The sequence below is a fragment of the Colletotrichum aenigma genome (assembly GCF_013390185.1).
Source record: "Colletotrichum aenigma strain Cg56 chromosome Unknown KSG_Cg56_contig01, whole genome shotgun sequence".
NCBI classification, from domain to species: domain Eukaryota; kingdom Fungi; phylum Ascomycota; class Sordariomycetes; order Glomerellales; family Glomerellaceae; genus Colletotrichum; species Colletotrichum aenigma.
The window spans coordinates 7,130,451-7,151,528 of NW_023500907.1; the positions used below are offsets into that span (position 1 = coordinate 7,130,451).

Here is a 21,078-nt window from a genome sequence, read left to right on the forward strand (position 1 = left end):
ACTTGCTGCAGTGCTGTTTCTCATGACTTGCTCTGGGTGCTTTGGATCTTGGCATGATTAGCATAAGATTTGCTTCCAGAAGCGTCTGATGAAGGAGGTAGGAGAAGTACATTCGCAAATGTACCTGCATCCATAAGTCTACTCATGTTTCTCCCTGATTGATGAAAGGTTAGGCTTTCTAGGCAATCCATACACATAGTCACTGCAATACTAAACCTATTTCGTCTAAACATCATTGTTACCACCCCCTTCATCGTTCCTGTCCCTGCCCATGTGCTCAAGTTCGTCGAATCGACCTGATTCAAATACATGTAAGCATACACTCACAATCTTCAAACAGCTTTGCTAAATATTTTTCCTTCGTAGTACACACATAGCTGTATAGGAACGCACTGCATGGATTGTTCTGCATAACACTTCGCAGGCTTGAGCGCACTATAGAACAGACGCTGGTAGCACAGTAACATACATAGATGAAGCAAACAAGGCTCAAGCGTGTTTTACTAAGAAGGCGTTAATGAATGTACTTGCTATTAACTAGTCTATCTTACACTCTATTGCATGCTAAACCCCGCAAAGCCATCCGAGGAACACTCATTGATAGCACAGCGATACGCTGGCAGGCCACCCATATAACTGAGCGCCTGCCGGGTTCTTCCTGGAATATTGCCACCCATGTACCAAGACGTCTTATTTTGAGGAAGAAGCGTCCCGTTGCAAATATCATTAGCCCGATGGCCCCATTGTTCTTCGACATCAGATTGCGCATCGATGCGGGTGTATCCGTTCTCTCTTAGATGGACCAAGGTCTGAATGATCCAGTCGCCTTGTATCTCTGAGACGACTGGTCCTGTCGCAGTCGCGGTGGGACTTTGAGGACCATAGAGGAAGAACATGTTGGGGAATCCCGACGTGCTCATGCCCAGGAATGTGCGTGCTCGGCTGCTCCAAACGTCATTGAGAAGTCTTCCTTTGAGCCCCCGAATGTTGACTCGGGTGAAGCTTCCAGTCACGGCGTCAAAACCGGTGGCCAGAAGAAGAGCGTCAAGCTTGTGGATAGTCCCGTCAGACATCTTCACTCCCTCCGGAATGACCTTCTCAATCGGGTTCTTCTTCAATGAGACTAAACTGACGTTGTCTTGATTGAAGACCTCGTAGAAGTTCTGCTCCAAAGACGAACGTTTCGTACCAAAAGGATACGGAGGTTCTTCAGGGGCGAGGTTCTCGATCAACTCAGCATCGTCTGTGAGGAGTCTTTGCCGCACTTTGTCCCGCCAAAAGTAGTAGAATTCGTGGTTCGCCTCCAGGTTGGTGCTAAAGTCCATGTAATTTCCTTGAGTGGGTGCAAAGCCTCCGATATCCCAGAGCTGCTCGAATACAGCTCTCCGTTGTTCTGGCGTATCGTCCATAACTTTTCTGTTAATGGCTGGGTAGGTGAATCCGGCTCTAGAAAGTTTCATCTGAGTGAAAAGTTCTGGGTATCCGGTCTTGCTGGGGGGATCTAGTACTAGGGACTTCTGTCTCATGGGCACTGCACAGTTAGGCGACCGTTGGAAGACAACGAGGTTTTCTGCAGTGGGGCCGAGCTCTTGGACAAGTTGGACGCCAGTTGCACCGGTGCCGATGATGCCAACCTTCTTCCCCGACAAGTCGAGGTGATGGTCTGGCCAACGGGCCGTATGGCATGAGAAGCCCTTGAAGGTGTCGAGCCCTTTGATGTTCGGCACGTACATCTTGGCAGCAAAGCCCATCGCAAGTAGGAGAAAGGGTGCTGTGGCTGTGAGCCCACTGTCCGTTTGAATCGTCCAGTCGTTGGCCTGGGGGTCGAAAGTAGCGTCAGTCACCCTAGCACCATAGGTGACGTCCTTGCTGAGGTCCCACTTCTGGTCGACAAACTCGAAGTACCTGACCATCTCGGCCTGACTGGGGTATTTCTCAGCCCATTCCCATTCCTTCCATATTTCGGGGTCGGAGAATTCGTAGTAGGGAGTGTCGGTATCAACGCGAGCGCCAGGGTAGCGGTTGTGCCACCAGACGCCGCCTAGACCATGGCCTTCCTCGAAGATCTGGGCCCGAAATCCTTGTTTTCTCAAGTTCCGGAGAAGGTAGCAGCCGCCGAAACCTGCCCCAACAATTATGACGTCCAGGGGACGGTTGTCAACGTAGGATGGCATGTTCTGATTGATATCGTGCGTTGAGGTTGCCGGGTGATGTGGCTGAATGATCGGACGAGGTTTCTTAGTTGTTGGAAAGGTATTGACCTTATCAATCCACGAAGATGGTCTTATTTATCTTTGACTTGCCTACCTAAAAAATGCCTACACCTTACTGATAAACACTGCACAGCATGAATGCGCCTGGATAACAGATCCGAACCTGTCTCAAACATCAGTCTCACGGTCATCGCATCCGACTGCCCACCACAGTGGACGATGAGAGTAACCAACCACGGTTGCCCGGATTGTCGAAGACGGAGCTGCTTGGGTAGGTTCGGTGATTACGCTTGCATCGGCGATAGAGCCCTCATCGGATGCGTTTCCCGTAGCGTGATGCTATCGCGTGAACCCAACTGCTTGCTGAGGAGGGTGGAAACGCGGGGAAAGCGGGTCTTTATCTGCAGAAGCTGAGGTTTGAGAAGGAAGCTAAACAAGGGCTGCCTGTTCATTATCAGCTTGGCAGATAGCTGATAGACAGGGAGCACGCATTATTCCAAGATACCAGAGATATCAGGGGGACATTGGTTGGCTTACTGCGCTTGGCATCAGTCCATTTCGTGCTGATTGCCTACACGCAATCTCGTAATACATAACTGGCAATCGCCCTGCAGTTCCGAGCTCATGCAGCTCGTTTCAACTCACTTGACTTTTCAAGAGCCCAAGACGCAGCTTTTCGCATGCGCGCAACCCCCACCGAGCCACATGAAGAGCACACATCCGATACCATGACCGCCTCCAACGAGTCTCCGCCAATTGCTGCGGACGAAAAGTTCGGCACCGAAAAGACTGGAAATGGCAGCCTACATCCGACAAACAGCGTGGTCGAGGGCCACACGCAACTGCAGGAGGATCGGAACGGTCAATTTCACCGCTCGTTTACTCCACGTCAAGTCCATGTCAGAAGCACTGCTTGTCTTGCACAATGTGTCGCATACCTACTAACCTAAACCTAAGATTATCTCACTGGGATCGAATATTGGCAGCGGAGTCTTTATTGCGACTGGGAAGGCGCTTGCAACAGGCGGTCCAGGCAACATGGTGCTCGCTTACCTGATGGTATGCAGCTGTGTCTGGGCCGTCCTCCAATCACTGTCGGAGATGACAATCGCCTTCCCCGTATCTGGAAACTACATTGACTACGCCGATCGTTGGGTTGACCCAGCGCTTGCTTTTGGTGCCGGCTTTGCTGAATGGCTTGGTTGGTTTCTGTCCACCTTCATACGTAGCCTTCGGTTGTTTGCTAATGATGTGAAGGATGGACTGCTATCGTCGCCGCAGAGACAGGTTTCTTCCACGTGTTGATATCGCTATGGGCTGGAGACTCGTTCCCACTGGCGGGAACTGGTGCGTTCCACATCGTTTTTCTCCACCTCTGTGACAAACAACTAATAATTGTCTGAAAGTATCACTCTTCCTCGTCGCATGTTTCATCATCTTCCTCCTACCAAACAGTGCCTTCGCTTGGTTCGAATACGTCACCTCAATCATCAAAATCTTTCTCTTCCTCATTATTATTGTCCTGTCGCTCGCGTTGGTCTTGGGTGCTGGCCCTAACGGTCGTATTCATCATGGCGAGACTTGGACCGAATTGCCGGCGTTCCTAAACGGATTTACGGTGAGCAACGAGGATCTCTGACGACGAGAACACAATCTGACTCACACTAGGGCTTTGCGAACTGTGCGCTGCTTGCGGTTTGGGCGGTTGGTGATCAAGTTTTCATCGGCATCATGGGCGGTGAGGCAGCTAGCCCGCGCTTTTCGATGGCCCACGCAACGAAGCTTGTGCCGTTTCGGGTCAACTTTATCTACATGATCAGCGTCGTCTTCATCACGATTCTTGTCCCCTCAAGCGATGAAAGGTTACTAGGCGGAAGCAGCGTTGCAGCGTCGCCGTTCGTTGTTGCCATTGAAGATGCCGGTATCAAAGGCATCTCGTCTTTGCTCAATGCTGGAATGATGTGTGGTGTTTTGGCCATTGCTGCAGAAGGAGTCTACCTTTCTTCAAGAATATTGAGGACGATGGCTCATCAGAAGCTTCTCCCCGAGCGGCTTGCCCAGGTTGATAATAAGGGAAGACCAAGATGGGCACTGCTCATTACGTGCATCGCTGCGCTCATCATGTCATACATCCAGCTTGCATGTGAGTCAACCCTGTCTCTGGTGGTCCGTCTAACCTCGATGTGTTATTAACCATCCTTCATAGCCGGTGGCTTGACGGTCTTGAACTGGCTGATTTCCATCACGAGTGCTTCATTCTTCACTAATTGGATCATCATCTCGTTCACAAACTTGCGTTTCCACGCTGCGCTCAAGGCACAGAACGACCCGCTCTTCTCCCAAGTCTATGCATGGAAGTCCACAGCCTGGCCTCTGGCACCGGCTTGGCTCATGCTCATATCGCTGATGCTTTTGGCATGCTGCCTGGTTTGCGGTATCGATCCTATTGTAAGTGTACATTCCATGTTAGCCTTCACATGGGCCGTGACGTTTGATCTCAGAGTTTCCAAGCAGAGCTAATCATAAGTGTGTGGTTTTAGGGAAACGACTCGTTCAGCGCGGAGAACTTCTTCCAATACATGATCGGATTTCTCGTCATCGTCGTGTTCACCATAGGATACAAGGTTATCTACCGCACTCCGTGGAGAGACCCGCACACAGCTGACTGTGTCACGGGTCGGCGCAACTTGAGTGTTGAGGAGATAAACCAGCTGGATAACTACTATAAGATGTCTAAATGGAGAAGGTTCCTTACGTATGTACAGTTGTGGTAACGCAACAACGTCAAATTCAAGCAGATCAAGTCTCTAAGACATGGTAATTTGGACCAGCACATTTGAGCAACGTATTTGTCCCATGTGTAATCCGCGTCGAAGAATAAGTCTGAGTGCACAAACTGAAAATTTGTAATATGGTGATGCAAATGCTGTTCCAGCTGTATCATAGATATAACACCAACCAGACAAAATAGAACATGACCCAGCACCGCATTGCGAATATCTGAATGCCAATTTCGCACCATCAGCACGGACATGCGTTTCACGAGCTTGTAGATGTTTTGCAACGTGATTCCCCTTACCTGCTTCGGTGTGCAATGACCATGAATGCTTCTTGACAAGCAATTCTTGGCTTCTATTCCGGTAGAGATAATCTGACCTCACACAATTTCCCCTGCCTTTGGTTACTGATACGCCAAATACGCCGGATCACCAATCCCACCGGCACGGACAGCCGCTATGAGCGAACACTGGGTGCTGTTAGGATCTGGGATTAGCATGATCTCGACCAATAAAATCTTACCCGAATTCTTCGGATACGCCATTTACGCCGCTCACGAACTGGAAAACACGGAGTTTACTTCTGTGGAAAGGGTCTCTATGTAAGACCACGCTCTCGGGGATAACATTCCCATCGGCAACCGCATCCGATTGCACACCAAATAATTGCAACCAAAGAAACCACAACAAGTTCTTGGGTAATAAAGATTTTCAGTACGGACTTTGAAGCCGAAGATTGATAATCCTTTGAGTGAAGAGTAAGACAGCTCACATAGATAAAAGTCATAGCAGCAGGCACCCGAAGTTTGAGTCTCGGATTTTGTAAACAAGCACAAGGCAACCACATTTAACAAAAAAATTCAAGAACATCGTCTCTTTCGATTGAGTATCAACCACTATGGCCGTGAACCAAACAACCCCGAGACCTTCTACGTCCCTGCCACCCCGCATTCCCCAAACTCCACCCTTCCCGTCGTCGTATACAGGAACGCGCTTGCGGACAGATCGTACGAAGCCGCAATGGAAGTCCTCCAATCAAACCAATGGGTAAGAGGTGGACACTGGAAGATTGCCAACGAGAAGCTTGCTGCTACTCCACACTACCATGCCACCACTCACGAGGCGTACACCGTCTTGCATGGCACAGGCACTTACCTTCTTGGCAAGTCGCCCCTGGATGCGGACTTTGACGAGCACGGAAACGCCGTCGGCGTTAAGTTTGTGGCTCGTCCTGGGGATGTCTTCGCTTGGCCGGTGGGTTGACGCCTATCTTCATGGATACCTTACACGTACGTCTGACCAACCCAACTGTACTATGCTGGGGTGACGCACTTCGTCACCGAAACTCAAAATGACTATGAGATCATCGGGTTCTATGCATTGGTAAGTTGGTTGCAGGACTAGGGTCGAGAATCTAGTTCAGAGTGATCTTAACAGTTAGCAGACCGGATTCAACACGGTAGAAGAGCCTTACGACATGGAGTATGCTCTGGATTCGGAAGAGGAGACCGCTAAGAAACGAGAGATGTGTGAGCGTGTGCCGGGCCCAGAACTTGATCAAGTATATGGAAAGGAAGGATCGATGCCGAAGCTTTGGAAGAGAACTGGCCAGTAACTGGAGTAGGAATTTAAGCGTAGAGACGCTGTGAGCCACTTGGACATTGACTGCGACATTCAATGATTCTTGCTACTCAGTACTACTGGCCGCTTCTATAGTCTTGGATGTATATCTAAATTTTAAACGTCCCATCAAAATCATTCCACCTTGTTGAATTCCCTTTTGTAAGGATGTATTTGAAGAACCACCCATCGGTTTATTCGATCAGTTCGAACCGTAGTCCTCAATCTGCCATGCAGAAAAGCCAGGAGCAGGATTGCCCTCTCCAGTGCAGTTCGCAACGACGAACGGGTCAATGATGTCCCCGAGGCCCGCCACCCTCACTCCAAAACCACCAGGGCCAGCCGCGTTGGCGTAGAAGATTCGGTAAGGGATGTACTCGAACAGCCCATCAAATGGCTCTACGGTAAAGTTGTATGGGCTCGGCGTGCTGCAACAGCGGCCAGATTTGTTGCTGTTGCTAGCAGAAAACTGGCCAGTTCGAGCATTGTTACCAACCCAAATGAGAATGACATCGTCAGAAGTTTCGGGAATAACGCTGTAGGTGCCAGGGGCGGTGACCTGGATATAACCGCGGTGTTGAATCACGTTGCACTCAAAGGTGGAGTTTTCCGGGCCCCGGACGCCGTTGTACTCGACGGGACCAGAGGCCTGAGCACTGCTTCGTCGCAAGCCGATTGTGCCATAGCCAGGTGTTAAGCCAGTGGAGTCGGGAGTGCGGCCCATGAGAAGTTCTCCAAGGTCGATGGCGCGAGATGGAGACGTGTACAACACCCCTCGGCACTCTGGAGAGCGTGGCTCAAAGGTGTAGATGGCGAACTCAAGACCTGGCGTGCAAAGCGGCAAGCCGGGGGCGGATGAGCTGCTTGTTTTCGAGATCAGAACATCGGTTGATGTGGAACCGGCCGGTTCAGATGTGATGAAGCTGGTGGGATTTTGAGTGACCGTGTCGGAGGTATCCGAAGTATGGGATGGCTCCAATGTGGTAGCATCAGAAGGCTCCACGGTGGCTGTCTCTGAGTCATCTGAGATGGTAGAAGACTCAGAGCTGCTAGGAAGGATTAATTCCTCCGCAGAGCCTGTGGTACTAGGAGAGAGAATAGCTGTAACAGAAGCGCTGGTGACGGGCGTGGTTCGGGTACCCGAAACCGTGATGGCAGTGGCCGTGATGCCTTCGATACATTGGCACGCAGACCAATAGGCTGTGACATCTGGGCAAGAGCTGGCGTAGGCAGGCTTGATACCCGTGATTACGGGTTCAGGGGCGTCCTGGCGGCGAACATGTACATTTCTGCCGATAATCGGTCTACGTCACCAGTCAGCTTCTGGGACCTATCTTGAAAACCGATGTGATGTCACAGGATGCTCCGGACTTACTGAACCGCAGCCGTCACGAACGCTGCACAAAGAGATGACCTGGAAGCAAAAGGAGGGTTCTTTCTGGCTGTACCCGCAACCGCGCGGCCACAGTTGTTGTTACAGATCGCCGCAGAGGCCAAACCTGGCACAAGCAAGACCACGCTTAGAATGGTGTATGATTTCATGACGAGAGAAAAAGGCAGTGGAAAGCTTGGAAGTAAGTGTTGATTTGGAGATGCCCCGCGAGAGCAAATGCGGCTCAAGATCCTTCTTTTATATTGATTGGGCCAGGTGCATCAACCTCTTACTTTAGTAAGTAGCCTCTTGGCCAAGCTTTACGAGCGCGACATCCATGGATATTTTCAATGTTTTGGGAAGCCTAATGCGAACATACCATTCAAAATATCTTACGCGCACCTGTGGTATTGTTATTGATGGAACGCAGACGGACTCACCGACAACTTGGATCGCCAAGTTGAGCTGATCTGGGGTGACATGTGGACGTCTTGGACACCCAAATAACCCCCTTGCCAAACCCTCTTCCGATAGAATTGCGAAGCCAGAGGATTTTCAATCAGGAAGCAGCAGCATAAAACAACTATGGTTATTAGATACCACAGGTGTCAGGTATCTCGCCCTTAGTTTCCAAATGACCATAGCACGAGTCCCATATTCGAAGTTGACGAGAAGGACAGAAATTGGATACGTATTCAGGTGGCCAATGATATCACTGTATGGTGGCAAATCAAGAAGGTTGACGGGGCGTTCTGGCGTTTCAAAAGTTAGACCACATGGCGGAGCCCAAGGGGGCACAAGAATGCAATTCAAGTCTATTATTTTACGTTGATCGGAAACTGAATCAAGTCTCAGATCGGAAAAACTGAGTTGGGTCACCTTCGGCGAACGTTTTCAGCCCTCTGAGCTCTTTCTACAGGAACTGAGAAGTCTCAGATGACCTTATCCGGTAATATCCACATCTTTTCTGGCATTCGCCAAGCGTTTGAAAGATGGAAAGCCTCAAACGACGGACCGCGACTTACTGCCCTCTGCCCACCCTTTGATCGCTCCCCCCGGAAGATATACAAACACTAGCGCATTTTCGATTTCTTAAAGTCCAATTCTTGTGAAATCTGATTATGTGACTGGAATATCTCCTGCCCCGTTTAGCCAGCTATTACGTTCCGTGATGATCCGCTGACAAAGGCCGACTTAAGCTATCGACGTCCAATGAATTAGCCAGCTGCATGAGCTGTTCAGTGCTCAATTCAAAATGCAACCCAAAATCAATGTCATCTGTGAACCCCATGCCCAATTCCGGAGCACCAGCTAGTGTTCCGCCCGGGGTCATTTGTGCTATGACATCGGAGCGAAAATCTTGTATGGGCAGGATCTCAGCGCCGTCGACTTGGAGGTGGCTCAAATATCCGTCGAGTTGCTTCAGCTCTGATGCGATCATCGTCGCAATTTTGCTTCCATGTGAACTCATCTCATCGAAGAGAGCATGGGCTCGTTGGGTCAGTTGAGCATGGTCTGGGACCAGCGAGAGATCAATGGCAGCACCCATGGATATGGCAATGGCTGCTGTAAACGTCGCATCAAGATCAAACGTCAAGAAGCTTTCTAGATTGATAGTCAACAATGAGAACATTCTTCATGGCAGACGGCTTACCCAGCAGGCCTTGGTTGAGTAGTCTCGATAGAATCTTGATACTCTGACAACATGACTCCATGCAAACTTGGAGAAGACCTTTGACACTTTCAGATTGCGCCCAACGTAACGGGGTCGTATGAGACTGGCCGAGTCTCGACTGTAGGAAGATGAATAAGAGTGGCCTCGTCGTGAGCACGATGCATTGGTGATATTGGAGATGAAGGTGTGCCGACACACGCGACACGCCAGATGTGTTCTCGCTAGAATCGATGTCAAAGAGCTCATTGAGCTGGCCAGCCACATTAGCTATGCTTTGAAGTAGCGATTTTGTGGCGCTTAGATAGCGACTGTCCAGTTGCCCGTCAATGCCGTAAACACCTATGAATTATAAGCGCCGGGGGTACATTCACATAAGGGGGCAACGACCTACTGCGATGGATTTGCCCGAGAATTTGCGCCAACTTCACTTGGATGTGCATGACACTTGTCCTCTGTCCCTGATCGGGGCGGGCAGGGAAAGGCGTACATATGTTTTCATCGTTGATGAACATGGGAACACCAAGGAGAGTAGACATATGTCTCTCCAGCACGTAGAGGGTCCACCACATCAAACGGCACTTCTGGACGTAGGCTTCGTCCAAGTATTGCCCTTGCATCTCTGTATACATTCCACCTTCAAGTGCTAGGCCTACGGCCTGGGATATCTTGTGGATGTCAGTTCCCCACCGCTAAACTTTGTAGATGTCAACTCACATGCCGGTACGCCGACGTGCGACAACTGAGGCATTGCAAGTAAAGTGCTGCACAGCAGAGAACTTGTATCTTCTCAACAAAGTCGCATTCGAAAAACGTGAAGTCCGGCATAATCTTCATGGCATGGACGAAAAGATCCAAGCCAGGAGGAGTTTGAGATCTCGTTGTTTGTACAACAAATGCTTTCCCAAACGCCAGGAGAATTAGGTAGTGAACACACCAGAGACGTGATAGGCCCGGGTGATTAGCTCCGTGTTCATGGAATATCGCGAGCTGCTTCATAAAGCTTTCCTCATCAAAGAGATAGAATAGGCGGCCACAGCGGAACTTGACCGAGTTTATCAGATAAATAGCGAAGTCCTGAGTAGGCAGGTTGGAAGGGCAAAAGTCGTCACGAGAGCAGGAACTCCTACCCCCGTCCCATTTCAAGTCGTAGACGTTTCCGTCAAAGAGCAGGTTGTCGATCTGCAAAGGCGTTCCTGTGACAGCTTCATGGGTCATTGTTAATACCCGTCGTCCAAAAGCCCAATTTGAAGATGTTCCCATGAAAACTGAGTCTCATTCGTAAGTACTTTGTGGTCAACTTTCCATGCAGGTACTAACCAGGCGCTCCATGTGGTCCCGGGACCCAGTCAATTGTATGAAACGCTAAAGGGTTGGTCAGGGGCGCTTCGGCCACATCACCTGGCTCTTGAGCTGCTGTAGCTGCCCTTGATGATGATGGTGATGCAGGTGCAAGGCCTGACGAGCGCCGAGTTGTGTCCAAATTATCGTCTGTGAAGCAGCTCGTTTCACCGTCTTGTTCATTTCCTTCAGCAATCCATACCTCATTCAGTGTTGATTTTTGCACACTTACACATTTCGGCACTCATTAAGTCTTCCAAATTCCTGCTCACTGGATCTTCATTCGGCTCGCGCCTCTCATATGCTGCCAATCTGTCGTGCAGCTCACTTATGTACCTGTACAGCTTAGACCACCTTGCCGCCTTTCTTGAGTCTGGTGTTTCACACTTACTTTCTGGTAACGAGTACTTTCTGATTTTCGTCAGGAAAGTGGCACATCAAGTCTCTCTTTGTGCATTGCTGGCACGGCTCAAGCCCGGAGCATCTTATCTTTTGATGGCGACATCTTGTGCAACTTGGGAGATAAGACAGGTCAGCAATAGGCTTCATCATTGACAGAGGCTGGAAGGCCCTTACGCTTTGGGCACACGTTTACGCGGTGGCCGAGAACGCTTTGAGCCACTTTTCGGGGGCATCTTCAATGCTATGAATGAGCATCTATTGAATTCTCAATAGAGAAGACCCAGCGGTTCAAGATATCGCTAGTTTGGGCCATGCTGCTAGAGCGGGGGAGGCGCGTTTCCGAGTGGAGTAAAAGCGGGATCTGCCCCGATATGATCAATGGTTTCGCAGGAGGAAGGTATCCGCGGAAAGATCGGTATTGTGTCACTTAGATAGTTGCCATCAAGTGTAGAAGACGCTTGAAGAGAGGGCTTCGATGAGAAGACATAAGATGTAAATTTCTCAGATGGGGTATTGAATCTCGAAAGCAGCCCGACGATGTTGCAGGTCGCATACTGCAGCAGATCGGAGCTACATCCGGGGGTACATCGGATGGCAACCCGCAAGAGGTTCAAATGCCGTACAACGAAAAGCCATGCTTTGATATCCATGCCAATATCTGTGTGGCTTGAGATTCGAATTCTTTCTTAAAAACATAGAAAAAATCGCGAGGTCCACTGATCCACGAGCCTCAATCACGTCAACTTAGATGGCTAGTCCATACAGCGACCCAAGTCCCTGTTTCTTCCGGTTTTCGGAGGCTTCCGTGCTGTTGCCCCGCGCGTCATCCCCGCGAACCGAATTGCGGGTGGCTGGTCGTTCTTTACTGGGTTACCCAAGCTTTCCCGCACTTGACCTACAGTCACATGAACGTTAAGGCTGCTCGGACTGCAAGAAACTCCGGTGGCTTCATTTTAGGCGAAAAGGTTCCGTCATAGTCCGGAAAGTGTTTCGTTTGAAACGTTGTCAATACCTAGGCATCTGGTGGGCCCGAAGCCAAACGTACCACTGCCAATGATCCTCCCAACTCTGAACCTCACGCAACTGCATTCATGCACCTTGATGTGCGATTGGTTGCATAGTCGTTGACTTTATCATTGAGACTTTAATATTTCCATAAGATGGACACAAGTATCGGGACAGCCCAGGAGAGGGCTGCGCTGCTACATACTCCCGAGCTGCAGGATTCCGACGCTCAGCACCACACCGCCGCGATGCTGGACCTGCCGACAAAAGCGGTCGACGAAGACGTGGCCGAAGGCCTTGAATTTGAGCACAATTTGACGTTTCGCCAAGCATTCGGCATCTACTACAAGGCCATATTATGGTGCCTGGTCATCTCAACATGCGTCATCATGGAGGGTTATGACCAGATTCTCGTCCAGAGCTTCTTCGCGTATCCCCAGTTCCAGATTAAGTTTGGAGAGTATGTAGGCAGAGGGCCTACGGGATATCAGCTGAGCGCACCCTGGCAGGCTGCGTTATCAAATGCATCCGGCGTGGGCGCATTCTTTGGTGCTCTTCTCAATGGGTATGTATCCACGTGATGGAATCATATTCCATGTTGTCAGGAAGCTGACGAACATTTCCAGGCCCCTTGTCAGTCGCTTCGGACACAAAGCTGTCCTCTTAGGGGCCTTGATCAGCCTGTCTTCATTTATTTTCATTACGTTTTTCGCGCAGACCGCTGCAGTTCTTTTAGTTGGCCAGTTTCTTGCTGGATTCCCTTGGGGAGTCTTCGCTACCACAGCACCCGCATATGCCTCCGAATGTCTTCCCGTAATCTTACGAGTCTACTTCACGAGCTTCACCAACATGTGTTTCATCATCGGCCAACTAATTGCGGCCGGTGTGCTACGCGGCTTCCAGTCCCGCGAGGATGAGTGGGCTTTCCGCATCCCATTCGCGGTCCAGTGGATATGGCCAACATTCCTCATCCCGCTTGTGGCTTTGGCACCCACGAGTCCATGGCACGAAGTTAGACACGGACGTCTAGATGCGGCGGAAAGATCTCTGCGCAGACTACAGGTCGAGTCACCATTAGCAGATCCGAAGAAGGCATTGGCCGCCATTATATACACGAACAAACTCGAAGAAGAGCTTGAGGTCGGCACGTCATACTGGGATTGCCTGAAGAAGTTTGAACTTCGACGGACAGAAATCGCATGCATGGCGTTTATTGGGCAGCCTCTTGTCGGACTCAACCTTGGCTGTAAGTATTTGAAGACACACTCATCTACGATTCCACTGACAAATATCGCAAGATAACTCTACTTATTTCTTTGAGAGAATCGGACTTCCCACGGCAACGACATATTCTCTCAATATCGGGACCACCGGCCTTGCGCTCCTTGCCACATTCCTGAATTGGTTTATCCTGATGCCTCGTTTCGGTCGCAGAAGGATCTACCTAACCGGCACAGGCGTCATGATGGGCGTGCTGTTACTGATAGGAATCCTTCAAATTTGGGGTTACCATACCGGCGTAGGGTTCACACAGGCAGCCCTCTGTCTGTTCTGGACTTTCGTCTTTCAGTTGTCTGTTGGACAGCTAGGCTGGGCACTGCCAGCTGAGGTTGGTTCAACTAGGCTGAGGCAAAAAACAGTCTGCTTGGCCCGTAACGCATACTACATGGTCAACGTTACATGTTCAGTGCTCCAGTCATACTTCATCAACCCCACAGCGTGGGATTTGTCCGGGTACACAGGTACGTCGCCATTGCCTCCTCGATTTCATGCGTACATGCTTCGGTGCAGACTCGACTAACGCTCAATAATCAAGGCTTTATTTGGGGAGGAACCTGCTTCTGTGTGCTACTTTGGGCCTTCTTCAGGCTGCCTGAAACCAAGGGACGAACATATGAGGAGCTAGATGTTCTTTTCTCTCAGAAAATCTCGGCCCGCAAGTTTGAAAATACAAATGTGGGGCAGCTCACTCATAGGGAAAGGGAGCGAGAGCCTTTGGTACAAGGTGAGGTGGAATAGATACATACTGCAAGCAACATAAAGACGGGTTCCCACCTTTGATTTTTACCACATCATTGAAAACAACACCATGATTTCCACTACAGCATGGTAGACAGCCCTACTAAATGTTTCGCAATTGTATGTATTTGTTAAATATATTTACCTTTTCGCATTCTATCCGTCTTGCCAGGCCTTATCGGTATTCCTCCATAATCTATTCCGCGTGCAATGTATCCCAAAACAACAGCCAAGTAGTAAGACAGAATGATGAATATACATAGGAAATGAAGCATATCATAATTTAATCAGTGAACAGAACTCAAGACCGGAAATTGTATGGAAATGCATATGTGGAAGAACTGCAAGGATGCGTGGGATGGTGGGCAGGGATGGGGGAACGGAAACTTCCAAAATATAACTCCTGAACAGGCTTGAACGCCAGTTGAACAAGAAGAAACAGGGTGAAACACGGAAAAGAAAGACACTAAGAGAAACAGGCCCAAACGCCAAAACTGGCTACGTGATGATCCAGAAAAGCCCCAATAAGTAAGCCCAGAGCAGCACCGCCTTGTCCGCGCGGGCATTGAGATTGGTACCACTACCTACGCGCTCGACCAACTTATTACCAAGTTGATTAATGCTGCTGGAGAACTCGGCGGAAGTCGACGCGGACCAATTGACGCCGTTTGCACCAGGAGCGGCGTCTGAGCCGGTGAATGCAATGTAGAGGACGTCGTTCTCATCGTGACCTTGGTTGCCGTTGACGCCGTTTCCGAAACATGAAGTCGCCAGGGCAATGGATGCCTCTCCAACCATAGGCTGATCGCCGTCGTCGCCGTTGGTATCGCCCCAGACGCCGTAAAACTAAGACTCAGTCAGTACAATCAGAACTCAGATGAAATAAAGGCAACTACGAACCAGTTGGTTGTTGCATACAATAGCCATGACACTGAGAGGTTCGACGCCATACTCCTTGGGGTCGAAGTTTGGCCAATTGGGCTTCGATCCCTCGTTGCCAAAGACAACGTACGGGTGAATGTAAGAGTTGAGGTCGCCGTCACCCCAAGAGCTCAACCTGGACTTGAAAGTTGTCTGTGACTGGGTATCCGTAGAGCTGGCACAGCGGCCGTCGCCTGAAGTCTGGGCGCCATCACAGTCGATGTCCATATTGGTGAGCTGGCCCTTTTTGCCCTGAATGTAGATGATGTTGTACTTTTCCAAGTAATCACCACAGTATCCGAAGTCGCCGCTGTCGCCATCCATGCTGTTGAAGCCACCCTTCAAGACGTTGCCGCATTTGCCTTTACCGCGGACATGATCGTAGAAGTCTTTGACATTTTCTGGCACATCAAGTGCAGTGATGACTGGGACCAACGTGACAAGAAATTGGAAGAAGACGACCCGGGGAATCATGATGATCGAGTGAGGCTGGCGTCGTGAGTGAGGATGAGGTGAGACGGCAGCTTCGGGGGGCGAAGGTAAGGATGCTGAGTCGCGCTTTGGGAACCCACACGTGATTTTCGTATGCAAAGCACGGCTTCTTGCAGCGCTAATTATCGAAGCGTTAGTTGGTGCACTGCCCCCAATTTAGGCAGTCAAGGATCACGAACTCGCCAAAGTCTTGGCTAGGACTGTGGTAATTGGGTCCGGGCAACTCACAAAAGAAAGATGATTGGCGGTGGACTGGGCGGTTGTCAGACAGCTGAGGTTAGGTGCAGAGGAGACACGAAATCCCTCGCGGGATAGCTTCAATGTTATATGTGGAAGAAATTGGGACATTTACGGCCAATATTTTACCTTTATGGTTACCATGGCCCAAGATCGCCATTGTCCATTGGATATAAGTTGTGGCGCTGGATGGTCCAGAGTGGATTTGAGCTGGACGCAACGGTGACGGCGGGGTGGCCGAGCTTATTTGGATTAGACATGAGCTAGTCGCAAATTCACAAGTATTCCACGTTGCTGACATCTGCCAGCTTCAGCCGCGAAGCCATGGATTTCTCATGACATTTCTTTTAACAAAATCGAAGCACAAAGAAGCGAACTGTGTCTGTGAACTTGTTCTGACACTACGAGTTCTGCGCGAACTCGGTTTCCACGGGTGGCATTGCTCATGGGCTTCATGGGATCACCAGCTGCCAAGGTTGCGAATGTGGACTGGTATGAGCATAAAATCTTTTTTTCCATGAGCTCGGTAGCCCTTAAGATCAACCAATATTTATGTCTATTTCTATAACTATGAAAGGTGCTTATTGGTTCCAGAGTTTGTCCAGGCTGCCAAGGTCTACGGAAAAGGTTCCACGAGCACGCGGAAAACGCGGGGCAGATTCGTGCTAGCTTACTGCATCAATTGAAGCGCACGAATGATGCTAAACAAACGAATTTCTCGTGCTACTTTGGATCTTGATCTGCATTCTGCCAAGTCTGAAGCGCGCCATGTGGATGGTGCGGGGTGCGGAGGTGACGCGGAGTTGGGCTTCTCCCCACGGCATATTATCTTGCCGGATATCTCATCATCTGTAGAGAGACAAGACGTTTATAATGGCAACATGGGTTCGACACAGGAATTCCATTGTCAAAAGAAAAACTTCTCTCGACGTCCAAGAACCGAGATTCTCATCATGACAGACATCAAATCCAGCAAAGATCTTGTCAACGATCATGATCTTCTTGGAGAAAAGCCAATCGATTCTTCTCGTGTGGTTGAGCTCACAGATGCTGAGAAGGCTATTGAGAAACGTCTTGTGAAGAGAATTGACTGGCTGATTATGCCCCTGATATTGACAGTGTACCTGTTGAACTGGATAGATAGGTAAAAAGACTCTACCTCATTATCACTCTGAGACAGTACTAATACTCAAATCTTTTTATTCGATAGAAACAATTATGCATCCGCACGTCTCGCTGGTCTAGAAGATGATTTGAATCTTGGCCTAACACAATACCAAACGGGACTTTCCATCCTCTTCGTTGGGTATATCTTGGGCCAGATTCCTTCCAATCTTTTGCTTAACTGGTTCGGTCGGCCATCTCTTTATCTTGGGTTCTTTACCATAGCTTGGGGAATGGTATCCGCATTCACTGCTTTGGTGCAGACTTTCGCAGGAATTGTAATTTGCCGATTTATTCTCGGATTTGTTGGTATGCTTTGTAAGGGATCTTCCGAGTAGTGGATCAAAGCTAATGTTCACGCATCAAGAGGCACCGTTCTTCCCCGGGGTCTTGTTCTATCTATCGGTAAGCTAGATCGTGTTCGTGAATTCGTTGTCGTATCCAAACTGACCAAATGGGAAGAAATGGTACACTAAGAAGGAGATGAATCTACGGATGAGTATTTTCTACTCAGGGGCTCTCATCGCTGGCGCCTTTGGCAACTTGATCGCAGCCGGCATCTTGGAAGGACTTGCAGGGGTCCGAGGTCTTTCTGCGTGGCGCTGGCTCTACATCCTTGAGGGCTCAAGTGTGTATCCCTTGTATCGGAGTCTGCGATAGCAGCTAACATCCCACAGTAACTGTTGTCGCTGGAATTGTTGTGTGTATTTTTCTACCCGACTTCCCCCAGACGTGGCGAGCTCTCACTCCAGAAATGCAACACGTCGGTGAGTGTGCTCCGCCCGCATGGGTCGCACAGTTCTAAGAAGATTTCGCAGCGAACAGAAGACTTGCTCTGGAGGCAGCGGAAGCTGATACCGATGAAGAAGGCGTGTCGTCACAACTGAAGGGCCTTAAACTCTGCATCGCCGATCCCAAAGTCTGGATTTTCGCCTTCATCTATATGGGTCTTACCGGAGCGCAAGGGTTTGGATACTATTTTCCCACCCTGACAAGGACTCTGGGCTACAGCCATTACATATCACTTTTGCTCGTGGCGCCACCTCACATCTTCATCGCCATCTGGAGTTACGTCCACGGCATTGTAAGCGACCGTTTCACCACCCGATACTGGTTCTGCTTGTATCCAGCAGTGATCTCAATCATTGGCTTTGTGGTCTTCATGACCACCGACATTTTTGGGCCGAAGTACATGACGTTCTTTTTCATGATGTTTCTCATGAATATCAACGGTACCTTGTTCAGTTGGATTGCGGGGGTCGTCTCTCGGCCACCCGCCAAACGTGCCGCGGCATACGCTCTCATCAATTCTCTCGGTAATTCCGTTTCCATCTGGACCCCGTACACGTACCTTGATAAGGAGTCACCGTACTTCTTCACCGGTATCGGAATTTGTGTTGGACTCATCGCATCGGCTGCAGCGCTGATGACACTGCTGCGGTTCATTCTCATTCGAGAGAACAATCGGCTAGCTAGGTTGGAGAACGAGGACGTCCAATTGACGCAGAAGGAATTGGCTAAGCTCGAGAAAAGTGCGCGTGTGGAGGGAGTCAGTCTCAGTGCGGCGCGCGCTTTACAAAAAGGCTTCAGGTACACCATCTAAATCAATGTAGGTCAAGGTAACGAAGGGCTATTTTGTTCCAATTTTTGTGCGTATGGATCAGGCTTCGGAAGTTCGGCACGAGTGATTATCTTCGCACGCCATCGTGCAAACCGGGAGGGGACAGTTCAATCAGGCTGCAGTGATGCTACGACTGCGTTTTCCAATCCCGATCCACATCAGGCTCGTAGGCCGAACGCTTATCTCGGATCTACCCATGACCACGGCCTGAAGTAGCGTCAACATAGAAACAAGCGCCTGTCTGTAGCCAATGATGTGGAACATGCAGCCGAGCCCTCGTCATATCCAGAACAAGGGGTGTATCCCTGCTTCGAGGTGCATCAGCTGAGGGGGCTGCAGGGTGGTCTGCAGGTCGTTATCATATTTACTTGGAGCCTCGCCCATCAATAGTGAAGTAATTTCTATCTCACATTACAAGACTAACGGAGGATGGGAAGCCACAGAAACCTCAAGGCTTGTATGTCGAGGGTGCCAGCGTGGCGTTGAACATGAGTCCTAAGCATGGATCCATCGCGAGAAGTTGACCAGTGAGCAAGTATGCGTTCACGCCCTAAGTACAACGGCTTACCACCTCCAGAACCGGTCCAGCGGGCCAGCCCGAGCCTAGCGAGGTTGTCATCGAGAATGTGAACGAGGAATCGGCAACTCATGACCACGAAGACGCAACAACAATTCAAACAGCGTCTCCCGCCCATACTCAAGACAGAACGACGCAGCCCAAAGATGATTCAAAATCTCAGAGGGCCTCGAGTTTCAGGGTGCAACGATTCGCTGACAGACAAACACTTTCCGGGTGGTTTCCCCAGATCGACAATGACGAAAAGAATAATTGGCGCATCTGGCTTTCGAGAAGAAGCCGGGCGCTGATGGTGCAGATTGGAATCATCGGTCTTATCCTCATGACTAATTTTGGTTTGACCATATTCGCTGTCGCTAGCTATGGGAGCTCAAATGGAGTAGGGTTGATATACCAGGGTGATTGTTCGAACGTCAAGAAGCTGGATCAATGGCTCCACCTATTGATCAACCTTCTCGGTACAGGCATGCTGTCTGCCTCCAATTACTGCATGCAGTTGCAAGCAGCACCCACCCGCGCAAATGTAGATGCTGCACACGCCGCAAAGAAATGGTTGGATATTGGTATTCCCAGTCTGCGGAATCTTCGATACCTCAGCAATTGGAGACGGGCGTCATGGGCTCTTTTGGCATTGAGTTCCATCCCAGTGCATCTGATGTGAGTACACGTGGGATTGTGCGTTTGGCAACTGAGTCACTGCTGGCTGACATGCGATCCAGATATAACTCGGCTGTTTTCCAATCTTTATCCTCACACAACTACACCGTTGCTGTTATCAAAGATTCGTTCCTAGCCAACAGCACCTGGGGTCTCACTACAGCAGAGGCTAATCGTGCAGGCGATTGGGGATGGAATGACACGCGAGTCAATCCAACTAATTTCGATTATGAACAGATCATCCATGGGATGCAGCAAAACGCGTCGTCATACCAAGAGATGAATTTATCGGACTGCTTTGCCCTCTACGACGACTACTGGCAGCCTCAAGGCAACGTATTGGTGCTGGTCAAAAACCAGTCGGTACAAACACCGCCTGACGATAGCCTCCTGATGTATGTGTCAATTGTTCCCCGTTCTGACGATTGGGGAAAGAACATGTGGGCTCTAGGGAATGGCACTGGCCGTTTCATTGCTCAGTCGCCCCCAAAACCTGTCACCGTCTGGTATCTCGGACCAAAGCACTATGAGGTCGCCCGATGCCTGGTTCAACCTCCCAACGAGCTGCACACGAAATGTCGCTTTGAGTACTCGCCTCCCATCATGTTCACCATCTGCATAATGAATTTCATCAAAGCTTTTATCATGATATGCATTTGGTACTTGAGAAAGTGGCAAGATCAGAAGCAACATAGGAAGGCGAAGGAAGTCCTGTACACACTTGGCGATGCAATTGCATCTTTCATGAGGGACCCATGCGAACAAACGAAAGACCTAGGTCTTTCCACAAAAAGTGATTTCCTGACGACCAGGAAATGGAAGGATCGCCTCGTCAAGCAACCCCCAGTTATTCTGAAAGAGACTACCAATCGCGAGGCGAAAGAGTTCTTTCCGACGGCCAAACAGTGGAGGTCTGCTGCCAGTCTCAAGCGCTGGGTGATCCTTCTTTGCATGTGAGATTTCCCTTCACGAAAATTGCCCTGTTTTT

At 49.8% G+C, this 21,078-nt stretch overlaps 8 protein-coding genes across 8 annotated transcripts; 4 read left to right on the forward strand and 4 right to left on the reverse strand.

Annotated features, from left to right (window-relative positions):
• Positions 1 to 554: 554 nt before the first annotated feature.
• CGCA056_v001887 (Baeyer-Villiger monooxygenase) lies at positions 555 to 2,174 on the reverse strand (the record flags this gene model as incomplete). Its single annotated transcript, XM_037317146.1, has 1 exon — positions 555 to 2,174. One exon carries the CDS (start codon positions 2,172 to 2,174, stop codon positions 555 to 557), a length of 1,620 nt encoding a protein of 539 aa, XP_037185820.1.
• A 767-nt stretch (positions 2,175 to 2,941) lies between these two features.
• Positions 2,942 to 4,987, forward strand: HIP1-1 (Amino-acid permease GAP3; the record flags this gene model as incomplete). The annotated part of the gene is made up of 7 exons (XM_037317147.1): positions 2,942 to 3,112; positions 3,171 to 3,414; positions 3,471 to 3,560; positions 3,620 to 3,831; positions 3,882 to 4,356; positions 4,420 to 4,661; positions 4,754 to 4,987. 7 exons carry the CDS (start codon positions 2,942 to 2,944, stop codon positions 4,985 to 4,987), a joined length of 1,668 nt encoding a protein of 555 aa, XP_037185809.1.
• Positions 4,988 to 6,812: 1,825 nt separating this feature from the next.
• On the reverse strand, positions 6,813 to 8,152 carry CGCA056_v001889 (uncharacterized protein; the record flags this gene model as incomplete). Its single annotated transcript, XM_037317148.1, has 2 exons — positions 6,813 to 7,914; positions 7,986 to 8,152. 2 exons carry the CDS (start codon positions 8,150 to 8,152, stop codon positions 6,813 to 6,815), a joined length of 1,269 nt encoding a protein of 422 aa, XP_037185810.1.
• Positions 8,153 to 9,141: 989 nt separating this feature from the next.
• On the reverse strand, positions 9,142 to 10,872 carry PUT3-6 (Proline utilization trans-activator; the record flags this gene model as incomplete). Its single annotated transcript, XM_037317149.1, has 4 exons — positions 9,142 to 9,587; positions 9,637 to 9,996; positions 10,049 to 10,322; positions 10,372 to 10,872. The coding sequence occupies 4 exons, from the start codon at positions 10,870 to 10,872 to the stop codon at positions 9,142 to 9,144; spliced, it is 1,581 nt and encodes a 526-aa protein (XP_037184747.1).
• A 1,685-nt stretch (positions 10,873 to 12,557) lies between these two features.
• CGCA056_v001891 (Maltose permease MAL61) lies at positions 12,558 to 14,421 on the forward strand (the record flags this gene model as incomplete). Its single annotated transcript, XM_037317150.1, has 4 exons — positions 12,558 to 12,967; positions 13,029 to 13,648; positions 13,701 to 14,144; positions 14,219 to 14,421. The coding sequence occupies 4 exons, from the start codon at positions 12,558 to 12,560 to the stop codon at positions 14,419 to 14,421; spliced, it is 1,677 nt and encodes a 558-aa protein (XP_037184746.1).
• A 498-nt stretch (positions 14,422 to 14,919) lies between these two features.
• On the reverse strand, positions 14,920 to 15,816 carry csn (Endo-chitosanase; the record flags this gene model as incomplete). Its single annotated transcript, XM_037317151.1, has 2 exons — positions 14,920 to 15,267; positions 15,322 to 15,816. The coding sequence occupies 2 exons, from the start codon at positions 15,814 to 15,816 to the stop codon at positions 14,920 to 14,922; spliced, it is 843 nt and encodes a 280-aa protein (XP_037184725.1).
• Positions 15,817 to 17,586: 1,770 nt separating this feature from the next.
• Positions 17,587 to 18,838, forward strand: prlL-20 (MFS transporter prlL; the record flags this gene model as incomplete). Its single annotated transcript, XM_037317152.1, has 4 exons — positions 17,587 to 17,640; positions 17,698 to 17,863; positions 17,913 to 18,002; positions 18,054 to 18,838. The coding sequence occupies 4 exons, from the start codon at positions 17,587 to 17,589 to the stop codon at positions 18,836 to 18,838; spliced, it is 1,095 nt and encodes a 364-aa protein (XP_037184744.1).
• A 519-nt stretch (positions 18,839 to 19,357) lies between these two features.
• Positions 19,358 to 21,047, forward strand: CGCA056_v001894 (uncharacterized protein; the record flags this gene model as incomplete). Its single annotated transcript, XM_037317153.1, has 3 exons — positions 19,358 to 19,383; positions 19,434 to 20,090; positions 20,153 to 21,047. 3 exons carry the CDS (start codon positions 19,358 to 19,360, stop codon positions 21,045 to 21,047), a joined length of 1,578 nt encoding a protein of 525 aa, XP_037184751.1.
• Positions 21,048 to 21,078: the final 31 nt, after the last annotated feature.